At 52.6% G+C, this 21,103-nt stretch overlaps 1 protein-coding gene across 1 annotated transcript in view; it reads right to left on the minus strand.

Annotated features, from left to right (window-relative positions):
• ATG16L2 (autophagy related 16 like 2) overlaps positions 1-21,103 on the minus strand; it is a 55,704-nt gene that overhangs the window by 22,375 nt on the left and 12,226 nt on the right. The window contains exons 2-6 of the mRNA XM_054015919.1: positions 9,421-9,505; positions 7,963-8,083; positions 5,802-5,875; positions 4,974-5,216; positions 1,379-1,444 (exon numbers count right to left, since the gene is read on the minus strand). Of these exons, the coding sequence (XP_053871894.1) occupies positions 1,379-1,444; positions 4,974-5,216; positions 5,802-5,875; positions 7,963-8,083; positions 9,421-9,505 (589 nt within the window). The remainder of the gene's footprint in view (positions 1-1,378; positions 1,445-4,973; positions 5,217-5,801; positions 5,876-7,962; positions 8,084-9,420; positions 9,506-21,103) is intronic.

A 21,103-nucleotide genomic window follows, 5' to 3' on the forward strand; every position in this document is an offset into this window, starting at 1 on the left:
AACTAGTCAACGGGGGGACGCTGCACCTTTGGGGGCAGAGGATCTGGGATTTTGGGCAGAGCCAGTACCAGGGGCTGGCCGTCGCAGGGGAATGCTTCAATGGGACTCATCTATTCTTAACCTGCACTCCGGAGCAGGGCTGGCCTAGCCCAGAGGAGAGCGCTTGAGAGTCGCCTTGTTACCCCTTTTCTCTACTTCTCCATCCTGGGCACCTCAAGAACCATCACAACTCTCTACTGGTAAAAATGCTGGCCAGGGCATAGGGACTAGAAGTGTTTTTCCACTTCTGATTTCTATTATGCTGTCAGGAGACCTGGAATTCAACAACACAACCGTCCGGAGACCAATTATCACGCATGCCACTGAGATGAGAGGTGCGGACGAACGAAGGAATGCCCAGTAATGGGCCAATCACAGCCTTGCTGGGCTGGGGGGTCATGAGCTTCAGGCTTCATTGGTAGAGTTCCCAAAGTCAGATCACGTCCACGGCCAGAGAACAAGAGCTTCTCAGCTGGACACACGGTCATTTTTAAAGTGTTTCGGTTGAGCCGTGGATACCCACATGGAAGAGCAGCTGGCCGGCTTGTCTCTAAGCTCCGGAAGGCTGCTGACATTGCCAAGGGCTGGTCTACCACTACACCGACCCAGCAACACCACTCAGGGTGTGAAAAATCCACGGAGCTGTGCCGACCCAGCCTCCGGCGTGGGCAGCACGAGGTCAAGGGAAAATTTCTTCCGTCAGCCTCGCTGCCGCCCCTCGGGGAGGCGGGTTACCTACGTCGATGAGAACTCCTCCGGTCGCTACAGGGAGTATCTACACTGCCGTCATGCCGTGGCTTCAAGCGGCGAGGCCCGGAGAGTCAAGCCAGGCCGATCAGCACTAGGACTGACCATGGCGTCACGGCGCACATGCCGTCAGCAGGGCCTTGCCTGCTCCGTGCTAAGGAGGTTTTCTCTGCGTGCTCGGACAGAACCCAGAAGCCTCCTCAATTCCTATGCAGCGTCCTGGGACGTGGGTCAGGAGAACCAGCTGCAAGCAGCTAAGGAGCAGATGCACTGCGGCTGGAGGCAGGGACGGGCGCTGGCTGCTAACCATGCCCAGGGAAAAGACGGCTGCTGGGGAACATTTCGGAGGTCTACACCCACTCTTCAGCACTAAGCCAGCCGTTTTCTAGCCTCACTGGCCTCTTGCCAGGCCTGACCCACGCAGTCACTGCCGCAATGGGGCTTAAATGACTTCTCTTGGGACATACCATCTTCCCTTTTCCCAGAATGCCCCACCTCTCGGCAGGGCTGCATGACCATGCATCACCAGCCCTCCTGAGAACCCCAGGTCTGTCTCACCGCCTCGTCAGCGCCCGGGCTCCCAGCTACTTACACATCAATACTGACAGTTCTCTTTATCGCCTCTTTCAGCTCCTTGGACAGCCGATCTTGCTTCACCCTACAAGGACAGACGGGACAAGCTGAGGGGATTGGGATATACCAGCGCGGCCCCTCCCCAGCTGCATGTCCCCTTTGCCAGGCTGCGTCCAGAGAGAGAGTTCAGAAACTCCCCCTCCTGGGCCTAGCCCTCAGGCAATTGCATCAGACCTAGCAAAGGTGGGAACAGAGCCAGGCAATCTTACCCCTTACCGGGAGCAGAGCTGGAGGACACAGGGGTAAGGACATCTGCATCCAGTCTACAGCGGGCAGCTCCAAAACTAAGAACGGCCAGACTGGGTCAGACCAATGGTCCATCTAGCCCAGCGTCCTGTCTTCCGACAGTGGCCAATGTCAGGTGCCCCAGAGGGAGTGAACAAAACAGGGAATCATCAAGTGATCCATCCCGTTACTCATTCCCAGCTTCTGGCAAACAGGGGCCAGGGATACGCAGGCTGTGGGGTTGCATCCTGACCATCTTGGCTAATAGCTAGGGCTGTCGTGCAATTAAAAAAATTAATTGTACGATTAATCGCACTGTTAAACAATAATAGAATACCATTGATTTAAATAGTTTCGGATGTTTCCTATATTCTCAAATCTATTGATTTCAATTACAACACAGAATACAAAGTGTACAGTGCTCACTTTCGATTTGCTTTTTATTCCAAATATTTGCACTGTAAAAAAAACCCAAAAGAAATAGTATTTTTCAGTTCACCTCATACAAATACTGTCGTGCAATCTCCTTATCCTGAAAGTTGAATTTACAAATGTAAAATTAGGTACAAAAAAAATAACTGCATTAAAAAATAAAACAATGTAAAATGTTAGAGTCTGCAAGTCCACTCAGTCCTACTTCTTGCTCAGCCAATTGCTCAGACGAACAAGCTTGTTTACATTTGCGGGAGACAATGCTGCCCGCTTCTTGTTTACAATGCCACCTGAAAGTGAGAACAGGTGTTCTCGTGGCACTGTTGTAGCCAACGTCGCAAGATATTTACGTGCCAGATGCGCTAAAGATTCATATGTCCCTTCATGCTTCAATCACCGTTCCAGAGGACATGCGTCCATGCTGATGACGGGCTCTAACGATCCAAAGCAGCGCGGACCAGCGCATGTTCATTTTCATCATCTGAGTCAGATGCCACCAGCAGAAGGTTGATTTTCTTTTTTAGTGGTTCGGGTTCGGTAGTTTCTGCATCAGAGTCTTTTAAGACTCCTAAAAGCTCCACGCCTCGTCCCTCTCAGATTTTGGAAGGCACTTCAGATTCTTAAACCTTGGGTCGAGTGCTGTAGCTATCTTTAGAAATCTCACATTGGTACTGTGGAAGCAGAGAAAAGAACTGACAGAAGGGAACTGCAATGCATGATGGTTGTTAGCAAGAGTCAGGCTTCGTTAGCAAGAGACAGTCTTTGTTAGCAAGAGTCCAGCTAGCTGTGACCCTGATAACCCTGATAACGCGAGATTTGTAGAAGCCAGGATTGTGTGAGGATTGTGTGAGACGGGTGAGAAAGAGCTGTGTAAGAAGTCATTGTGACCTCAGTGTAGATAAGGTGTAGAAGACCTTGTGTAGATAAGGTATAGAAACTAATTGTATGTAGGCAAGAGTCAAAACAAGTAAGGAAATGAGATATCAAGATGGCCTATGTATAAACAAAATGCAGCTGTCCCTCATTATTTCTGTAATGAAAGGTATAAATGCTTGCTGTAATTAGTTACCAGAGAGAGACCTACTTGCTCTCTCCTCTGCACATGTGAGAGTTAATAAAGCGTCTGACTTGCTGCACCTAAACAAAAACAGTGAGAACTCAGTTTTTCTCCGACAGTACCTTCTTTGCGTTTTGTCAAATCTGCAGCGAAAGTGTTCTTAAAATGAACAACATGTGCTGGGTCATCATCCGAAACTGCTATAACACGAAATATATGGCAGAATGCGAATAAAACAAAGCAGGAGACATGCAATTTTCCCCCAAGGAATTCAGTCACAAATTTAATTAACTCATTTTTTTAACAAGCATGTTGTCTGGAATGGCGGCCGAAGCATGAAGGGACATATGAATCTTTAGCACATCTGGCACGTAAATACCTTGCAATGCCGGCTACAAAAGTGCCATGCAAATGCCTGTTCTCACTTACAGGTGACATTGTAAAGAAGAAGCGGGCAGCATTATCTCCCGTAAATGTAAACAACATGTTTGTCTGAGCGATTGGCTGAACGAGAAGTAGGACTGAGTGGACTTGCAGGCTCTGAAGTTTTACATTGTTTTGTTTTTAAGTACATTTATGTAACAAAAAAACGACATTTGTAAGTTGCACTTTCTGACAAAGAGATTGCAGGACAGTACTTGTATGAGGTGAATTGAAAAAACTATTTCTTTTGTTTATCGTTTTACAGTGCAAATATTTATAATAAAAATAATATACACTTTGATTTCAATTACAACACAGAACACAATATATATGAAAATGCAGAAAAACATCCAAAATATTTAATTACATTTCAATTAGTATTCTATTATCTAGTGGGATTAAAACTGATTAATCACAATTAATTTCTTTAATTGTGATTAATTTTTTTGAGTGAATCACGTGAGTTAACTGCGATTAATCAACAACCCCACTAAGAGCCATTGGGGGGGCTACCCTCCATGAACTCATCTTGTTCATTTTCAAACCCAGTTCTAGGCTTGGCCCTGACCCCATCCCCTGGCACTGAGTTGCGCAGGTTGACTGTGCCTCGCAGCGCTCCGCTGTGCAAGCTAGAGACCTCCCTTGGCTGGCGATATTATTAGGGCTTATGTCTTCCTCACAGGGAAGCAACACAGCTGGCGGCCGGCTGGAAGTAAGCACAAGCAGAGGGCAATGGAACAGGTCCATTTCCATCAGCAGAAGGAACTAGACTCAAGAAGTAGGATGGCTCAGTGGTTAGGTCCCTGGTCTGGGACATGCGAACCTTCGGTTCAAGGTCTTCCTCTGCCACAGACTGCCCGTGTGACCTTGGGTCAGTCCTTTAACCGCTCTGTGCCTCAGTTCCCTCATCCGTACAGCAGGAATAACAGCCCAGCCCTACCTCACAGGGGGGCTGGGAGGATAAGGTCATTAAAGGCTGAGAGTCACTCAGATACTAAAGGTGCTTGTCTGGCCCCATGACCCTCGCTAGACAGCCAGCACATGGCATGTCCATGGCCCACTGATAACCTCATCCCCCGGCCTTTGGATCGGCTGCAAAATCCCACCCAAGGGCTCCCACTGGCCTCAGCCAGTGAGTTCCCCGCTCCAGGACACTGACACAACCCATCGCTCCAGGGGGCAGGCAGAGCCGCAGGGACTGTGAGCAGAGCCTTGCACATGGTCTGCCTTGGCCCCATCCTCTGCTCCAATCCCCTGCACTGCAGGGTCCATCCTTCCAGCGGAGGAGGGTTGGGCAAAATTCCCTCCTGCCCTGGGCCTCTGCAGCAGTACCCCCCTCCGGGTCTGCATGCCCTGTGCCCCCCACCAGCCCAGGCGAGTCTCTCGTACGCGGGGCAGCGACAGACCCTTAACCAACCTCTCGTTCTTCTTGTTCTGGTGCTCGGCCGCCTTCACTTTCTTCCGCACCAGGCTCTCAATCAGCTCCTGCTCCTTCTCGGCCGCTCGCCGCAGCTCCCCATCCCGGAGCCGGTAACGCTCGCGAAGCGCGTCGTATTCCGCCTTCCTGGCACAGTTCCCGCTGCCCAGATCCTCCGCCCGGCCCTTCAGCTGCTGATGCTCTGCCTCCAGCTCAGAGATCCGCCCGCTCAGGGACGCCAGCCTGAGCCAAACCAAGAGACAGCACTCTAGGGAATGGGCTCCCCCCGACTTGCATCCCAAACTTTCATCAGCACCCCTGAAAGTGAGCTCCTAGACTGGAGCAACTGCCATCTTGATCACCACCAGGGATTGAACCCGGGGCCTCCAGAGTTGAGAGCCTGCACCTCTCCAGTTTGAGCTAAAGGCTTAAGTCCCTTAGCTGGGAACTGTAGCAGACTCATATCCTCTGTGGATCAGGCAGAACGGGAAACACAACGTAGGCTAAAAGTCAGGTAACTGGCTAGAGCGAGGCATGCACTGTACAGGTTTCTCTACCACACGCCCAGCTCGCTGGGTGATCTCTGCAGGGCTAGGAGGACTGAAGAGTAGTAAACATTTACTGCCATTAAAGTTGGCTGCTCAGATTGTGTTTCCAACACAGGAGGAGGTCTGTAGGGGAAGGAGGGGCCAGTTTTGTAGAGCAGACCTGCCCCCTCATGCTGGTGAAATAAACAAGTGTCCCTATAAAATAAGCCCCAAGGAGAAACGCACTGGAAGGAAGCCATGTTAAATCAGGTGCATCCAGGAGTTTGGGGAGCATCCTTACCTGGTTCTCTGCTCCAGCAGTTTACAGTCTTTGGCCTTGAGTAATTTGCTCAGTTCAATAATTCGATACGCCAACTGCAAATGAGAGAGATTTCAAAGGCCAGATGATCTTCCAAAGAGAAACGCACGTTTGTGAACATCGCTTTCTCAAGGGCTGTGGAGCACACGAGGCAGAGCTGGTCTGAGTAATAAACCGGACTCCACCTGAGATTGTGGTGTGTGCGGTGGGATACAAGAATGACGACAGATTGGGTTTTTTTGTTGCTCACTTGCATGACAACACTCAGACTATCGTTTAGTGGACCAACTTCTTGTCTCTCTCACCTACAGGAGTTGGTCCAACAGAAGATATTGCCTCCCCCACCATGTCTCTCGAACATCCCGTGCCTGACACAGCTACCAAACCACTGCCTATAGTACTCAGCCTGCTCTTCCTATTAACAAGCCATTTCCAAGCTATAGGAACAAACTAAAAAGTCTGGGAGCTCCTTGTAGAGAGTGATTTTCCAGATGCCAGAATTGCAGTCGGGTTCCCCAGTTGCTCTCTAATCTACAACCTCCATAATGGTACTGTCCGTAGTGCTACAGAACATAAGAATGGCCAGTCTGGGTCAGACCAAAGATCCACCTAGCCCAGTATCCTGCCTTCCAACAGAGGCCAATGCCAGGTGCCTGTGGTGGAATGAACAGAACAGGTGATCATCAAGTGATCCATCCCCTGTTGCCCAATCCCAGCTAGGGACACTATCCCTGCCCATCCTGGCTAATAGCCATTGATGGACCTATCCTCCATGAGTTTATCTAGTTCTTTTTTGAACCCTGTTATAGTCTTGGCCTTCACAACATCCTCTGGCAAGGAGTTCCACAGGTTGACTGTGCATTGTGTAAAGAAATACTTCCTTTGGTTTGTTTTAAACCTGCTGCCTATAAATAAATCCAGCAAAGCTGAGTGCTCTGCAATACCACGTCCTGCCTTCTTTGCAAGTGCAGAGTCCGCGCTTACTACGGGCAGTGCCTAGCCATAGGGCTGGCAACAGTCCCGTATTACAAGGGACGTCTCTTATTTAAAGAGACGCCTTTTCTCCCAGATTTCAGCATTTTTTAAATGTTCTCATTCTGCAACGCCAGCGCGGTGATTTCCTTACCTTCCCATGCTCGAAAGTTTGTAAAAATCACACAAGGCTGCAATGCAGAATCAGGCCTGTGATTTACGGAGCCCCTGTACCTATTGCACAGAGGCTCCCAAACTACGGGGGTGCAATAAGATTATCGGGGGGCATGAAAAGATGATGGGGCCACACTGAAAGGCTGGAGTCAGGAGGGGGCTCTGTCTGGCAGGGGATGCAGACAGGGCTCTGTGCAGGTGACCTCGGCTGCCAGGAACAGGCAGGGCCGCCGAGAGCGGGTTCGGGCCCCGGTGAACATTTTTTTTCGGGCCCCCCAGCAAGGGCGGACCAGCTAAACAGGGCTGACAAGAGGGGGGGAAGCCGGGGCCTGGGCCCCCTTCCGGACCGCCGGGCCCCGGTAATTTGTACTGGCTTCCCCCCGCCCTCTCGTCGGCCCTGGGAACAGGCTCCCCGCCCACCTCCCTCTCCCACTGCTGTTGCAGCCACCAATCAGCAGTCATGCTCCTCGGCTGGGGCCGTTGGCAGAGACCCTGAGAGCAGGGAGGCTATACCCTGGGAGTACTGACCCCTCCCTCCCTCCCTCCCCACCCCCGACAGGCCCTGCACAGGGAAAGCAGACGGGGCCTCTGAAAGGGCTGAAATCAGCAGGGGGCTGTACTCACGGGTGCCTCTTTCCACTCCCCTCCCGACCCCGCCGCCCTGGTCACTCCCGGAGCTGGGCCCAGGCCGCCAAGACAGCCTGACCACTGCAGGGAGAGGAAGTTTCCTCAACTGCCAACATGGTCCGTTCCACCACCCCCTCCCCAAACCCTATGTGGAACTGGGCACCCCACCCTGACACTAGTGGGCCCAGGCTACTCCCCCTCAGCCCCTGCATGGGGGGGGGGGGGGAGAAAACCGTTCCAGATTTTTGAAAGACAACGTTGGCAACTCTATATAGACACCAGCCCCTGCTAGGCGCTGTACAAACCCAGGGCAAATGACAACCCAGGGCCGCAAGAGCTGACACTCGGTACCTTCCCTCCCCCTACGTACCTCCCCACTGACGCCTTTCATCTCCGCAATTTGCCCCTGGCACTTGATCTTCAGGGTCTGCAGCGCTTCTGGGGAGCCCGAGCCCGGTTCCAGCGCGGAGCCATTGGTTTCCCGCCCTGACCTATAGACAGAGCCGGTTCAAAACCAAAACCAAAGTCACTTCTGCTGGGTTTGCAGCAGAGTTCAATGAAGATCTGCCTTCCCCAGGAGCACGCGGCGGATTCTTGAGGCAGAGGGGCAATTCCACTGGGGCAGCGTGCAAGATAGAGAGGGCAAAGTTGCAATGAATTGTTTTGCTTCGTTCATTTAAAAAAAAGAAATGAAGCAAAGCCTGAACTTCAACACACCCGCAGCTTTCATTGGAGAACAGCCAAACTGCCTGCAGCAAAGACTCTGTCTCCTGCCCCCGCTGCCCTCAACGAGGTGTGACGCCGAGGGCTTAATGAAACAAACAGGATAATTGGCTTCTCCGGGGCTTTAGCCTGGATATTCAATGCAGACCTCGCTCTTAATGCAACATTAAAAATACCCGTTTTGCCGTCTGAAAGTCAAGGCGTGCAAAAGCCAAGAGCTCCTGCTGCCACGTCAATCACGCTACGTCGCACACGCCGCAGAGTTTGTGGTGCGTGTAACCAAGGCAAGTCCAGTTATCTTTATCTTTGCATAACGGAACTGCTGTTAAAGGTTAGCTGTGCAACGTTACCATTGCCAGCTCAGACCAGATGCTGCGCCCCAACCCACTGTCAGCTGGAATAAGCGTGGCAGAATCTGGCTCGCAGATTTTGGTGGGGTGAGAGAGCAAGAGACACCTGCACGCAGGAGGATTGCTTTGTTCACCTCTTGCGGTGCAGCTGATTCTGGGGTGGAACATTGGCCGCTGTTAAACACACCGCAGTTTGGGGAGGACGTGAAGAAGCAAAACGCATCGAACTGAAGCTGCAGAGGGGATCTAGGAAGGCAGAACGTAATTCCCCACAAGGCAATCTGGCCTGGCTCCCACACTTAACCTCCCCTTACTCTTGCAAAAAAGTCACTTGGGCTCTATGGTCCAGATCACTAAGTTATTAACGTCTCCTCTGAAAGACAACAGCAGCTGCTCAGCACGCTGACAGAGGAGAAAGCGTGGCTCTGTCTATCCTGAGCCACTTCCCACTCTTACTCAGCTGGGGAGCCAGGAACTGGTGTCTGGCTGACTCAGTGGATTTTTGTTGGAAAGGAAGAAAGGGCTGATTGTGAAAGCCCCTCCTCCCCAGGGCACGGACAGCCTCCGCTAGTCAGAGGCATTCGGTGCTGCGAGGGACCAGGGAAAGAGTCAGCTACTCTTGCCTATGAACTTCCAAAGATAACAGTGCAGCCGTTGTAGGGGCAGCGGGGATACATCCCGGTGCTGCTGGCTCTGGGAAGCGGTCACGCCTTCTCCATGCCTGAGGAGGAAGAAGTCAGAGCCATTCTACTTACCTAGGGGTCTGGAGAGCAAAGGATTCAGCCTGTAGCTTTTCTGTGAAATGCACCAGCAAGCTGGACTTTTCCAACAGTTTGGTATCTGCAAGGAAGCAAAGAGAACCAGGGCATGGGGACCACGAGCGTCGTGTGCGGGCGAGGGGGGACCCATTCATCAGAACCCCTTCTCTGAAATCTGGGGGAGTGGTCAGACACAATAGAACCCCCAGTTCTAGAAGGATCCTGCCACCACCAGCTTAACATACAATTTATCCACCTGCAAAATGGGGTGACCAGGCCTACGGGTCTTCTTCCAGCTCTACATTCTATTATTGTGAACCTCAAGGGGCCGGCGCATGGCTGTAATGCAGTGCGACTAGGCCTGCTTATGGGTCATGCCTCCCAAAGGAAAGCATCCGCACCATGCATGGGCAAAGCAGGGGACTGGAGTCGAGATTCCTTGGTTCTGTTCCCAGCTCTGTTCAGGAATCTCTGCAGGATACTAAAAGTTGGGTGCCTGACTTATTGTTATTTGTATTAGTGTCGCGCCTACAAGACCAGGATCCACTGGGCTGCACAAACAAAGAGACAGTTCCTGCCCCATAGAGCTTGGGACACTCGGGTTTTCAGAGGCTCTAGGGGAAATCAGTGGGTGACAGGGCGTCCCGGCACATTTGGAAGTCAGGGACCAGCTGTTCCATGGTGGGTGCCCCAAAAATGGAGGGACCCAAAATCAGAGGCCACTTCTGAGAATTTCAACCTGAGTCTATCTAGACCTTGGTTCCCCCATTTGCAGACGGGGTTAATGGCAATGCACCTCACAGGGTCGGGGTGAGGTTTAAATGTTCGTGGAGCAGTCAGAGATCCTTGGGGAACAGCCCATCACCTCTAAGTACAGCCACGTTTTGTAACCAGTGTGTTAGTTGTGATCACACAGCAGCTCTTTTCACAACACAACCGTGACTCAACAGAGGTGTGTCCCAGCAGGCCATGCTGTTTATCGATGTGTGCTGGGAAACCCCCGGTAGCTTAGCAGGACACAGCATGCCTGGAAGACACACACAGCACCCCGCACTGCACGCAGTTGGGAGGAAGGTGCAGCAGCCAAACTGGTTACACAGGTGTAGTTCAGGTGTCAGACAAATAACACAAACAAAACCACATGTTGCAGCCTAAGCCGCTGGCCGGGACAGCAGATGTTTTGCTCTCCTGGTGACTAACCAAGCGTTAACCCTGCCACGCAGTTTCAAAGTCCACCTTGTCACCAGCTGTAAAAACAAGGAGGTGGACTTAATTTAGGTCGACCTACAGCCATCCCGGTAATTCAGTCGTTTGTTGGTGTCCACACAACCCTCCTCCTGCCACTGGAGTGTGTCCTCACCAGGAGTGTTTGTACCTACTCAAGTAGGGCATTGTGGGGCACTGACAGCCAAGCGTGGGGCACTGACAGTCATACGAGGCTCACTGCTGCAGCCCCCATCCACGCCCAAGTGACAGCCCCATGCTGTGACCCCGTTCGCCCCCGCTAAAGCTGAATTTCACATAGGGTGACCAGATGTCCCAATTTTATAGAGACAGTCCTGATTTTGGGGTCTTTTTCTTATATAGGCTCCTATTACCCCCCACCCCCGTCCCGATTTTTCACATGTGCGTAACTTTCACACTGCTATTGTCTCTGCAGAGCAGCGGCACTCCGACAGCTCTGGGAGCTCCGTTCCCCGGGCTCAGAGTGGGGAGCCCAGGCAGCGGCCCGGCTGGGAACTGGGAGCCGGGAAGTAGCCTGGTTCCCAGCAGGTGGCCGGAGCTGCCAGCCAGGCACAGGGTTCACAGCAGGGAACCTACCAGCCTTTCTTGTCAAGTCACAGCCGTGAAATTGACAAGAATTTTAGCCAACCGCCAGTGTAAGTAAGTGTCTCCAGGACACTGCGTGGCCCTAACGACACCGACAGAAGTCCCATGCCTAGCGCCATCTTGATTATAACTACAAAAGTGTTTTTTTCTCCTGCTGATAATAGCTCATCTTAATTAATTAGCCTCTTAGAATTGGTATGGCAACTTCCACCTTTTCATGTTCTCTGTATGTATAGATATCTCCTCACTATATGTTCCATTCTATGCATCCGACGAAGTGGGCTGTAGCCCACGAAAGCTTATGCTCAAATAAATTTGTTAATCTCTAAGGTGCTACAAGTACTCCTGTCCTTCTTTGTAAGTTTCTTGCTGGGGAATCTGATCAGAGGGAAAAGAATGAAATCTACCGGGCTTTGAGAAAACAGTTTGTCCAACAAGCTCTCGGGGGCTGAAGCCCTGACAATCTGACCAAGGGAGATTGCAGGAAACGGTGGGCGAGATTTTAAACATGTCACCAAAACAGCAAAACACACCAAGGAGTCCAGTACTCTAAATGCTGCCTTAAAATTAAAGCCAGGTGAGTAAGACGTGGTGGGTCCGATGTTACAAGCTATTTTTACACATGCATACACACAAACGAGAGGACTTAGCTCCATTTAGCCGTAGGTCTCAAAGGACACAAGTATTATTACCCTTAGTTTACAGATGGGGAAACTGAGGCAAGAGAGGGGAAGTGATTTGCCCAAGGTCACTCGGCAGAAGAGCCATGAAAAGACCCAGGTCTCCTGAGTCCCAGTCCAGGGTTCTATCCAGTAGGCCTCGTTGTCAGAAATGCCAGATTAGCAGTTCCCTGGACTGGCAAAGATGGCAAACCTGATCCCATGGGAGAAAGGATTCGAACAGGGATCTACCTCCTCTCCAGTGAGTGCCCCAACCAGTGGACTATGGGACGTACACAGTTGTTCCATTTTAATGATTAAATATTAATTCAGGCAGAAAGGAATGAGAATGACTCTACAGCCTAGTGGTGAGGGCAGTCACCTGAGGGGTGGTAGGTCCATAAGAACATAAGAACGGCCCTACTGGGTCAGACCAAAGGTCCATCTAGCCCAGTATCCTGTCTTCCGACAGTGGCCAGTGCCAGGTGCCCCAGAAGGAATGAACAGAACAGGGAATCATCAAGTGACTCATCCTCTGTTGCTCATTCCCAGCTTCTGGCAAGCAGAGTCTAGGGACACCATCCCTGCCCATCCTGGCTAATAGCCATTGATGGACCTAGCCGCCATGAGCTTATCTAGTTCTTTTTTGAACCCAGTTATGGTCTTGGCCTTCACAACATCCTCTGGCAAGGAGTTCCACAGGTTGACTGTGCGTTGTGTGAAGAAATACTGCCTTTTGTTTGTTTTAAACCTGCTGCCTATTATCCCAGCTCACATCCCTTCTCACGATCAGCCAGAGGTAGGACTTGAACCGGGGGGGTCTCCCACCTCCTGGGTGAGTTCACAAACCACTGAGCTCTTACATCACTTTATGGAGCTGGGCCTTCAGCTCTCTGGCCCCCTTCTGTAAAACAGAGCCAAGGTTGCCTGCCTCAAAGGGGAGGTGGAGGATTCATTCCTTAGCCTCTCTGAAGAGTTGGCATGGCTCTTAAGCTTTCGGGACCCGATTGTGGGCTGCAGCCCAGCCCTCTCTGCTCTGGTCTAGTGCTGCAAAGAGGCCGGACAGCAGCTCTAGGGGAGACCAGAGGTGGCACAGCTGGACCCTACTCACCAGCCTCCACAGAAGCTGCAAGCAGAGAGGCCAAGCCGCGGCAGGCAGGCAGGCGGGGCTGCAGCATGCTGGTAGATGGCCATAGGGGTCAGTGCACTTTCGAGCAGCCCCTGGGCACAGAACGGGCCCCAGGATCAGCGAGCTCCCATCTCAGCTGTCCTCAGTGGAGGCTGGGTGGAGCCGAGAACGTGGTCTTTGATAGCAAAGCGCCAGAACGCATTAGACGACGAACCGCCTGGGACTTTTACGTGTGACGTTTGGGTCTAGGCTATTGAGAGCTTCAACGCAGAACGAGCCACCTCCCTTGCGATCAGTCGAAGGCGCGCGAGCCAGTTGTGGGTGCTGGGAGAGGAAGTCTGGCAGGAGGATCTCCTGTGGGTGCAGGGATAGTCACACATCAGCCCCTGCATCCTCCAGTGAAAGGAGGGACCACTCTGCTTGAAAATACCCCACCCGAGAAATGACACTTAGCTTTACCCACCTTCCAAGCCCTTTCACAAGCATGAGCTAATTAATCTTCAGCTCCCCTGTGAAATAAGCAAGCCCTGCATGCATTAGCATGGGAATCATTTCCCCCATTACTAGCAGGCAGCCACCTCTGGTGTGGAATGTGGCAGCTGTTTGATAAAAGCACAGCTAGAGTTTAGGATAAGAAGGGAAGAAAAATCCCAATGCCAAATGCCGCTGACAGGGGAATCGGAGGTAGCAGAAGGTAACTAGCCAGGCTCCCCTGGTCTTGTGGCATGCGCCCAGGGGGGGGTCGATGCGCAGAGGTGGGTAGCACCCCCAGCAGCACAGCACCCTCTAGCACCCAACGGAGCAGTTTCTGCTGACAGCCGACGCGCGTCTCTCAGTCTGTGCCTGGTGTGGGGCTGGAGCCTTAGGCAGAAAACCCTGGGTGCCCTGCCCCACAGCCTGCCCCGGCTCCTCTCGACTCCACCGGGAACCGCATCAGCCGGGAGCGAGCTGGCTGCTTTCAAATGCGTCTGGCTCTGCTCCGGGCAGCTCTGCTCCGGGCAGCAATTTGTTCCACAGCGTTTCCTCTTCGGCCCTCGTGCTGCAGTCTCAGCCTGGCCCGAATCCAGATTTCCTGCAGGGCAGGGCAGGGCTTTCCCCTCCTACACCGCTGGCCCCTGGCTCTCATGCTCCCCTGCCCTCTGGGTCTCATGGCAGTGCCACTCTGTGTCCTCTCGCCGATGGCCCCGCCTGCCCCAGCATGCTGGGGGTGAGCGCCCCTCCTCACTCTGCTGGTGGTGCAGCTCCATCCGCCGTGCAAAGCGCACAGGTGTTTCATCCAGACCCGCTCCAAGCGGGTCACGGGTGCAAATGCACTCACTCACACTCCGTGGCTGCCACGCATGCCCAGACACAGCGACGGTTTATAGCTCTGACCCTCGGGTTTCAACCATAACCTCAAATCCAGCCAACGCTTCTTCCTGCTGAGGCAAGTTCTAATCCGAGACCCCTGCCACTTCTGGGGGGGCGGGGGAGATATTGCAGAGATCTTAAAAGCCCACATCCGGTCCGCCTGCTGTGGATGCCACAGAACCCAGGGCATGGTTCACAGAAAGTTTACTCTGGACTTCTTAAGCAAGTTTTCCCCTCCTGTCACTGCTGTCCAGCATGCTGGCGACCACGCTCCACCCCAGAAGTGGCTGCATTTCAGCGTTGCCGTACACATAAAGCTCACGCGGTACTTTGGGCTCCATCAGGATGGGTTTGCGGGGGATGTTCATAGAGCATAAAATATGACCTGACAATCCAGTCCTGCTCAGATCTCTCCCGTGCTCGCGAGCAAGACTCACGGCGTTACAGTGATGCTATCCTGTGCTGTATAGGCCCTGCCCGTGCTATGGCTTTTAACTGAGTTTGCGACCAGCTGATAACACGGTTGTCCCAAAGCGCGGCTTCCCTCTTCACCCAGTGTGGTTCAAGCCATCTATGATCTTACCCCAGGCCCACCCCCATAGTATCTGAGCATTTTCCACCGAGCCCAGAACCCAGCCCAATGGAACCCTACTTGAGACCTCCCTCCACTCCGACATCCTTCATTAAGAGTTACTCATGGTTTGTATCCACTTAATGGTAGTTCTACTGAGCCTGCATTTCTCTAGCTTATCTATCAGCATGTCATGTCAAAAGCCTTGCTAAAGTCCAGGTATATTATGTCCACCGCATTCCCCCATCCACCAAACCAAAGAAGGAAATCAAGCTGGTTTGGCATGATTTGTTCTTAGTAAATCCATGCTGGCTGCTAGCGATCAGCCCTTCATCCTCCAGGTATTCGCACATTGAATGTTTTATACATTGCACTAGTAGCTTCCTAGGTATCAAAGTCAGGCTGACTGGTCTATAGTTTCCTGGTTCCTCCTTTTAAAAGATGGGCACTACGTTAGCCCTTCTCCGGTCTTCCGGGACCTCTCCCGTCATCCATGAGTTTGCAAATATTACTGCCAGTGGCTCCAAGATTTCTTCAGCTAATTCCGTCAGCACCCTGGGGTGAATCGCATCCGGCCCTGCTGACTTGAAGTCATTCAAATTAGTCAGAAGATCTGACGTGTTCTTCACATCTGCATCCCTTCCCCTTTATTGTCTATGGTAACCTCGCTAGTCGGCCGGTCGCGTTATTTTTTTGTGAAGCAAGGCAGGCACGGAGCAGCTCTGCCTTCCTATCATCTTCCGTTACCAGCTCACCTTCTCCACTAAGCAGCGGACCCATAACATCCCTGAGCTTTCGGTTCTGTCGGGCACATCTGGAGAGCCCCGCCCTGCCCTCTCTAACACGGCCGTGGCACGAGCTGCTTCACAGCGAGAGAAATCACACGGCGCTGCTCCTCCAGGCTAGCTGAGTTCCAAGCAGTGCCAAGCGGCTGGGGAACGAGAGGAAGGTGAGGCCGACGGCCTGATTTGCAGAGGTGCTGAGCACTGCTGGGGGAAGCACCGCCCCTCTCAAAAACGACAGGCCAGGAGACGATGAGCATCTCTGGCAGGTTGCCCTCCTGGAGCTCAAGGTTCCAGTTCTCCCGCAGGCTGCACCTGCCCGGGGGTGCTGTCGAGTGGCATTAAGAGACTCTCTCCATGGGAAAGGCTAAGGCTCCGGCTGACTGAATTAACCTAACTAGATATAAGGCGGGTGTAATGCAACTTCGGGTGTCCACGAGGAGGGTTTAACTAAATCCATTTGTAAGCAGAGTCAGGATGAGCTCTACCCTGACATCTGGTGGTGAATTATGGCGAGTGTGGAAAAGAACTCCAGGGGCTGATCTTGTTTGCATAGGCACACCCACTCGCCTGGCAGGAAACAACAGCAACTCAAAGTGGTTACTTTGGCTGGTGTGGGATCCCCAGTTTCTCTGTTATTGGGGCAGGAAGAATAAAGTTTTGTTACCCTGATTCTGTGAATCAAGGCCAGTGGAACTGGTGTATGACAGAAGGACTGAGTGAGTCATTCACCATTACCTAAGTAGCATTTGCTTGTCAAGGGGCATGGGTTACAAAACCCAGTGAATGGAGAGAGGTTGGGGGCAGGTATTGGTACCTGGTGGTGTGGGTCCCTTTTGTGGGCCTGAAACACCAATTGCACCTCCTTCTCTCTCCACTGTTGAATGTCAGAGCTAACTTTGATTCCCTTAGGAGTCTAGTTACAGACTGCTGAGCTGAATTTACTCTGGGCCAATAGTGCACCAGCACTGGGGCTCCCCTACTACGAGCTGAAATCACAAAAGAGCTAAAGCTATTTAAGAGCTGAGATCACTGAGGCTGTGTTAACTAGTGGGGGAGCCTGAATTAGCTTAGCAGGGGCGAGCGGAGCGGCTCACAGGTCGGTGAGTGGAGCGGCTGGAGGAGCAGCTAGCAGAGCCTTGTGGGAGCAGCCCAAGGGACGGCTGGAGCGGAGCGGAGCAGTGCGGCTCACAGGTCGGTGAGCGGAGCGGCCTGGCTCACAGGTCGGTGAGCGGAGCGGAGCGGAGCGGAGCGCCGCGGCTCACAGGTCGGTGAGCGGAGCGGCGCGGCTCACAGGTCGGTGAGCGGAGTGGAGCGGCGCGGCTCACAGGTCGGTGAGCGGAGCGGAGCGGAGCAGCTGCCAGAGCAGTTCGTGGGGCGGCAGGAGTGGGACTGCGGGTGGAGTGGAGCAGTTCGTGGTAAGGCTGCGGTGGAACCCCACGGAGAAGCAGCCGGGTTGGCCTCGGATCACGTAAGGTGCCCCTTAACACCCTGCTCACCCCCCCCCCTTTTTGAACTCTGGGGCTGCACTGATCAGGGACAGAGACTTTGGGGGGTTGTCGGACTTTTGGGACTTTTGTGATTCTTGGGTTGCTGGACCCAAGAGACTTTGGGATCGGTGGACTTTTGGGACTTTGGTGATTCTTGGGTCGCTGGTTTCAAGAACCAACGGGAGAGGACACGGCCCAATTTGCTGGGGTGGGTCTTCGCTCATGGTTTGGTCTATGAACTCTAGTTGTGGTGTTTTCCCAATTTAATGCTATGTCGTTTACCTCATGTTATTAAACATTTTCTGCTACACCGAGGCTCTGTGCTTGCGAGAGGGGAAATATTGCCTCTTCGAGGCGCCTAGGGGTTTGTGTAAGATTTTCCCAGGTCACTGGGTGGGGGCTCGAGCTGGTTCTGTGTCACGCTGTTGGGAAGGGACCCCTATGTACTGAACCCGGCCCTTGCTGCTATCAACTTGGCCTGGCAGAAGGGTTACACATTTAAAGGCTGATTTGAGGTAAACCTCGGCAGACTCGGCGTAGACCAGGCCTAAGGACTGGGCCTGGGTTCTAACAAAGATCTAGGAGTCGTTCAGCGGAAAGACAGACACACCCCTGGACTCACGCCGGTGCTCAAACTGGCAAGATCTTTAAGGAATAAGCTACCGCCAAAGCCTGGACTCCTTTGGGCCTGATGGGACACCCTCCAGCCCCGGGCCCCTTGCCAAAAGCCTTCCCCGTTCTTAAGGCACTGGGGACACATCGGATCCCTGGACCCTAGGGTTACCATACGTCCGGATTTTCCCGAACATGTCCGGGAAAATAGGGAGGGGCTGGCGCCGCTGGGTGCTGGGCCGGGGGGCGGGCCGGGGGGCGGGCCGGGGGTGCGGGGCCGGGCCGAGCCTGGCGGTGCGGGGCCGGCAGTGCTGGCCCGGGCGCCAGGGGTGCTGGGCTGGGCGCCGGGGGTGCCGCTCGTTTGGGGTGGGGGGGTGGCAGACTGGGCCGCGCCTCCTCCCTCCACCTCCCCCCCCGCTTACCTGCTGCCGGCTTCCCGCGAATCAAATGTTCGCGGGAAGCAGGAGAGGGGGCGGAGTTGGGGCGGAGACTTTGGGGAAGAGGTGGAGTTGGGGCGGGGGCATGGGTGGGGCTGGGGGCAGGGCCGGGGCCCTGTGGAGTGTCCTCCTTTTGGACACTCAAAATATGGTAACCTTGCCGGACCCACAGCCACTAGCCAGTCCCTGACTGAATGCTGCTTCTAGAGACAGTTTTCAATGCTCTGCAGAAAAGACCTGGGTGACAAGGCAGGGGCCTAATGGCATTGGGGGGGCAGCCGGGCCTGTGGGTGCGTGGGAGGTGGGTTGGAAGCTTTCCCTGGGGGGTGGGGGCTTGGTGCCAGAACTTGAAATGAGCAGAGGGATTGAAAGGGCTGAATCATTGCGTTTCCGGGTTGCACAAAAGACCTGGAATGTTGGGCTTTGTTTCTCGTTCGCAAAATATAACGAGGCAGCAAAATCCAAACAAAAGACTGCGGCTAAGCCAGCCAGTTCCCAAGACATGGAATCTCCCAATGCGGCCACGCCCGGTTCACCCCAAAAAGGCCCTCGCGCTCAAAGCTTTGGAATGATTTCTTCGGGGGCTGACGTCCGGCGGCAGTCGCTCCACACGGCCCGGACGTCACCATTCTCACCCGCTGACCCCTAAGAGCAACTGTGAAGGAATAAGCCCCCCATCCAGATCAGAACTCTGGTGGGATCTTGTGCCCACACAGCAATGAAAAGACCGTGGCTGTTTAGGGTTGCACAGTAAATTCAGGAGAGCTGGCCTGGGAAGAACAAGGGCTGAGATTTGAACTGTGTTTCAAACCAGAGACCTAGGCCGCTAAGGCACGCACAGGCACTGAGCCTGAGCTACCTAACCCCGACCCTTTGCCCTGGCTTAGCATTGGGCCATCATGAGATCAGTGGCACCACGTGATCTGTATTGCAGAGAAAAATGAGTGGCACCCCGGGGAACCGGGCCTAGCCCAACACTGGTCTGAGGAATGACATAACTTGTCACTAAGGCTGGAGAGAGGCACTGACCAGCACAGGTACCCTCAGGCCTGAGCAGATGGAGAGGACCACGCAAGGAGAGAACTAAGATGGTGACCATCCACCCACCAATGGCTACATTGAGATCCACCCCCGTCACAAGGAAGGACTGCAGAGCAGACATTGGCTTCTCCTCTGCCCCGAGTTACCGCTGAGCTAAGAGCCCTGTTCTCTCTGCAGCAAGAGAGTCTAAATACACAAGGGGTGAGGTGCTTGGAGATCATGGGCATCGCTGGGATGAAGGGAAGTTGCCCCCAGAGTTTTCTACAAACATCGAGACCCAGAGTCACCAACTATCACAAAATAGGTCGGATCTTCCTGACCATCAAAGGTCTATCAGATGGAGACAGTGATTAAGAGGCCTTGGTTTATATTATGGGCATCATCCTGTTAAGATGCAAACATGACAGCATCATCAGGCGGAATCCAATTATTTTACCCTACTGGGTGCACACAAACAGAAATTTCAGCTAAACCCCAAGGAAGCCGGAATGAGAACAAGTTCAACCTCCCCGTTTCTTTGGTGCCTTTCATCCCAAAGGAGATTACACACCATGCATCCTCTGACACTGCACCCCACATTCTTCACAGTGATATTATGATGTGATTATGACATAATGATGATGTATTGTATGCAAGATAAGTCATGTGAGGTGTCATTGGAAAATGTATGCTTTGCAGAATGTGATTATTCTATCTGTAGGCATGTATCATTTTTGTATCTGAAGTTCTGAATATTAACTACGTATCTGTATTTCAAATGTAGTTACACTTGCGTAACGCCCACTGGACAAGATGCCCTCAGTCTAATAGTTGGTTGGGAAGGGCCTATTCAGGGCAATGAGTCATTAGGAAAAGACAATAGGCCTTAGGAGAGGCATCTCTCCCACCTGGAATGGCTGCTATGATTCTACAAGGACATGTGATGAGACCATGTCTCTAGACTCCATCTTGGGATGTCAGTATTTTTCCAGAAGCTGGTCTGGGAACCAAGCTTTGGGAACAAAGGGCTCCTGCCAGATGCAAAAGCATATAAGGCAGGAAGCGACATCATCTGGGGTTCTTCACTCCCCACACAAGACGACTCCTGGAAGCACCTGAGAAACAAAGACTGAACTGGGGGAAGTGCTGGACCCAGGCTAAAGAGATTTTATGGAACACCTGGGGATTCCAAGCTGCAAAACAAGTGCAGTTTGCCCCTTAAGAATCTGCAGCCTGCTTGTATCATCTCCTAGGGTGAGAATCTGCTCTTCACATCCAATCTATTTAGTATCTTAAGCTTAGTTTTCATTTATTTGCTACGTAATCTGCTTTGATCTGTTTGCTAGCCCTTATAATCACTTAAAATCTATCTTTTGTAGTTAATAAACTTGTTTTTGCTTTATCTAAACCAGTGAGTTGGAGTGAAGTGTGTGGGAATCATAACTCGGGGGCAAAAGGCTGTTGCATATTCCTCTCCTCATTGAGGGAGGGGGCAAATTTTATGAGCTTATGCTGCATGGTTCCCTGTGCAGCACAAGATGGTATAATTTGGGGTTTATACTTCAGAGGGGGCACGTGCCTGAGGAGCTGGGAGTATCCTTATCAATGCAGGGGCTGGTCAGAGATTCTGCTTGTAACTGCATCTGGGTGTGCCCCTACCTGTATGTAAGCTGGTGAAGGGCTTTGTAGCTTGTCACAGCAGTGCAGTGGGAGAGGGAGCCCAGGCTGGTGGGTCATAGAATCATAGAATATCAGGGTTGGAAGGAACCTCAGGAAGTATCTAGTCCAACCCCCTGGTCA

Source organism: Malaclemys terrapin, chromosome 1, assembly GCF_027887155.1.
Source record: "Malaclemys terrapin pileata isolate rMalTer1 chromosome 1, rMalTer1.hap1, whole genome shotgun sequence".
NCBI lineage: Eukaryota > Metazoa > Chordata > Testudines > Emydidae > Malaclemys > Malaclemys terrapin.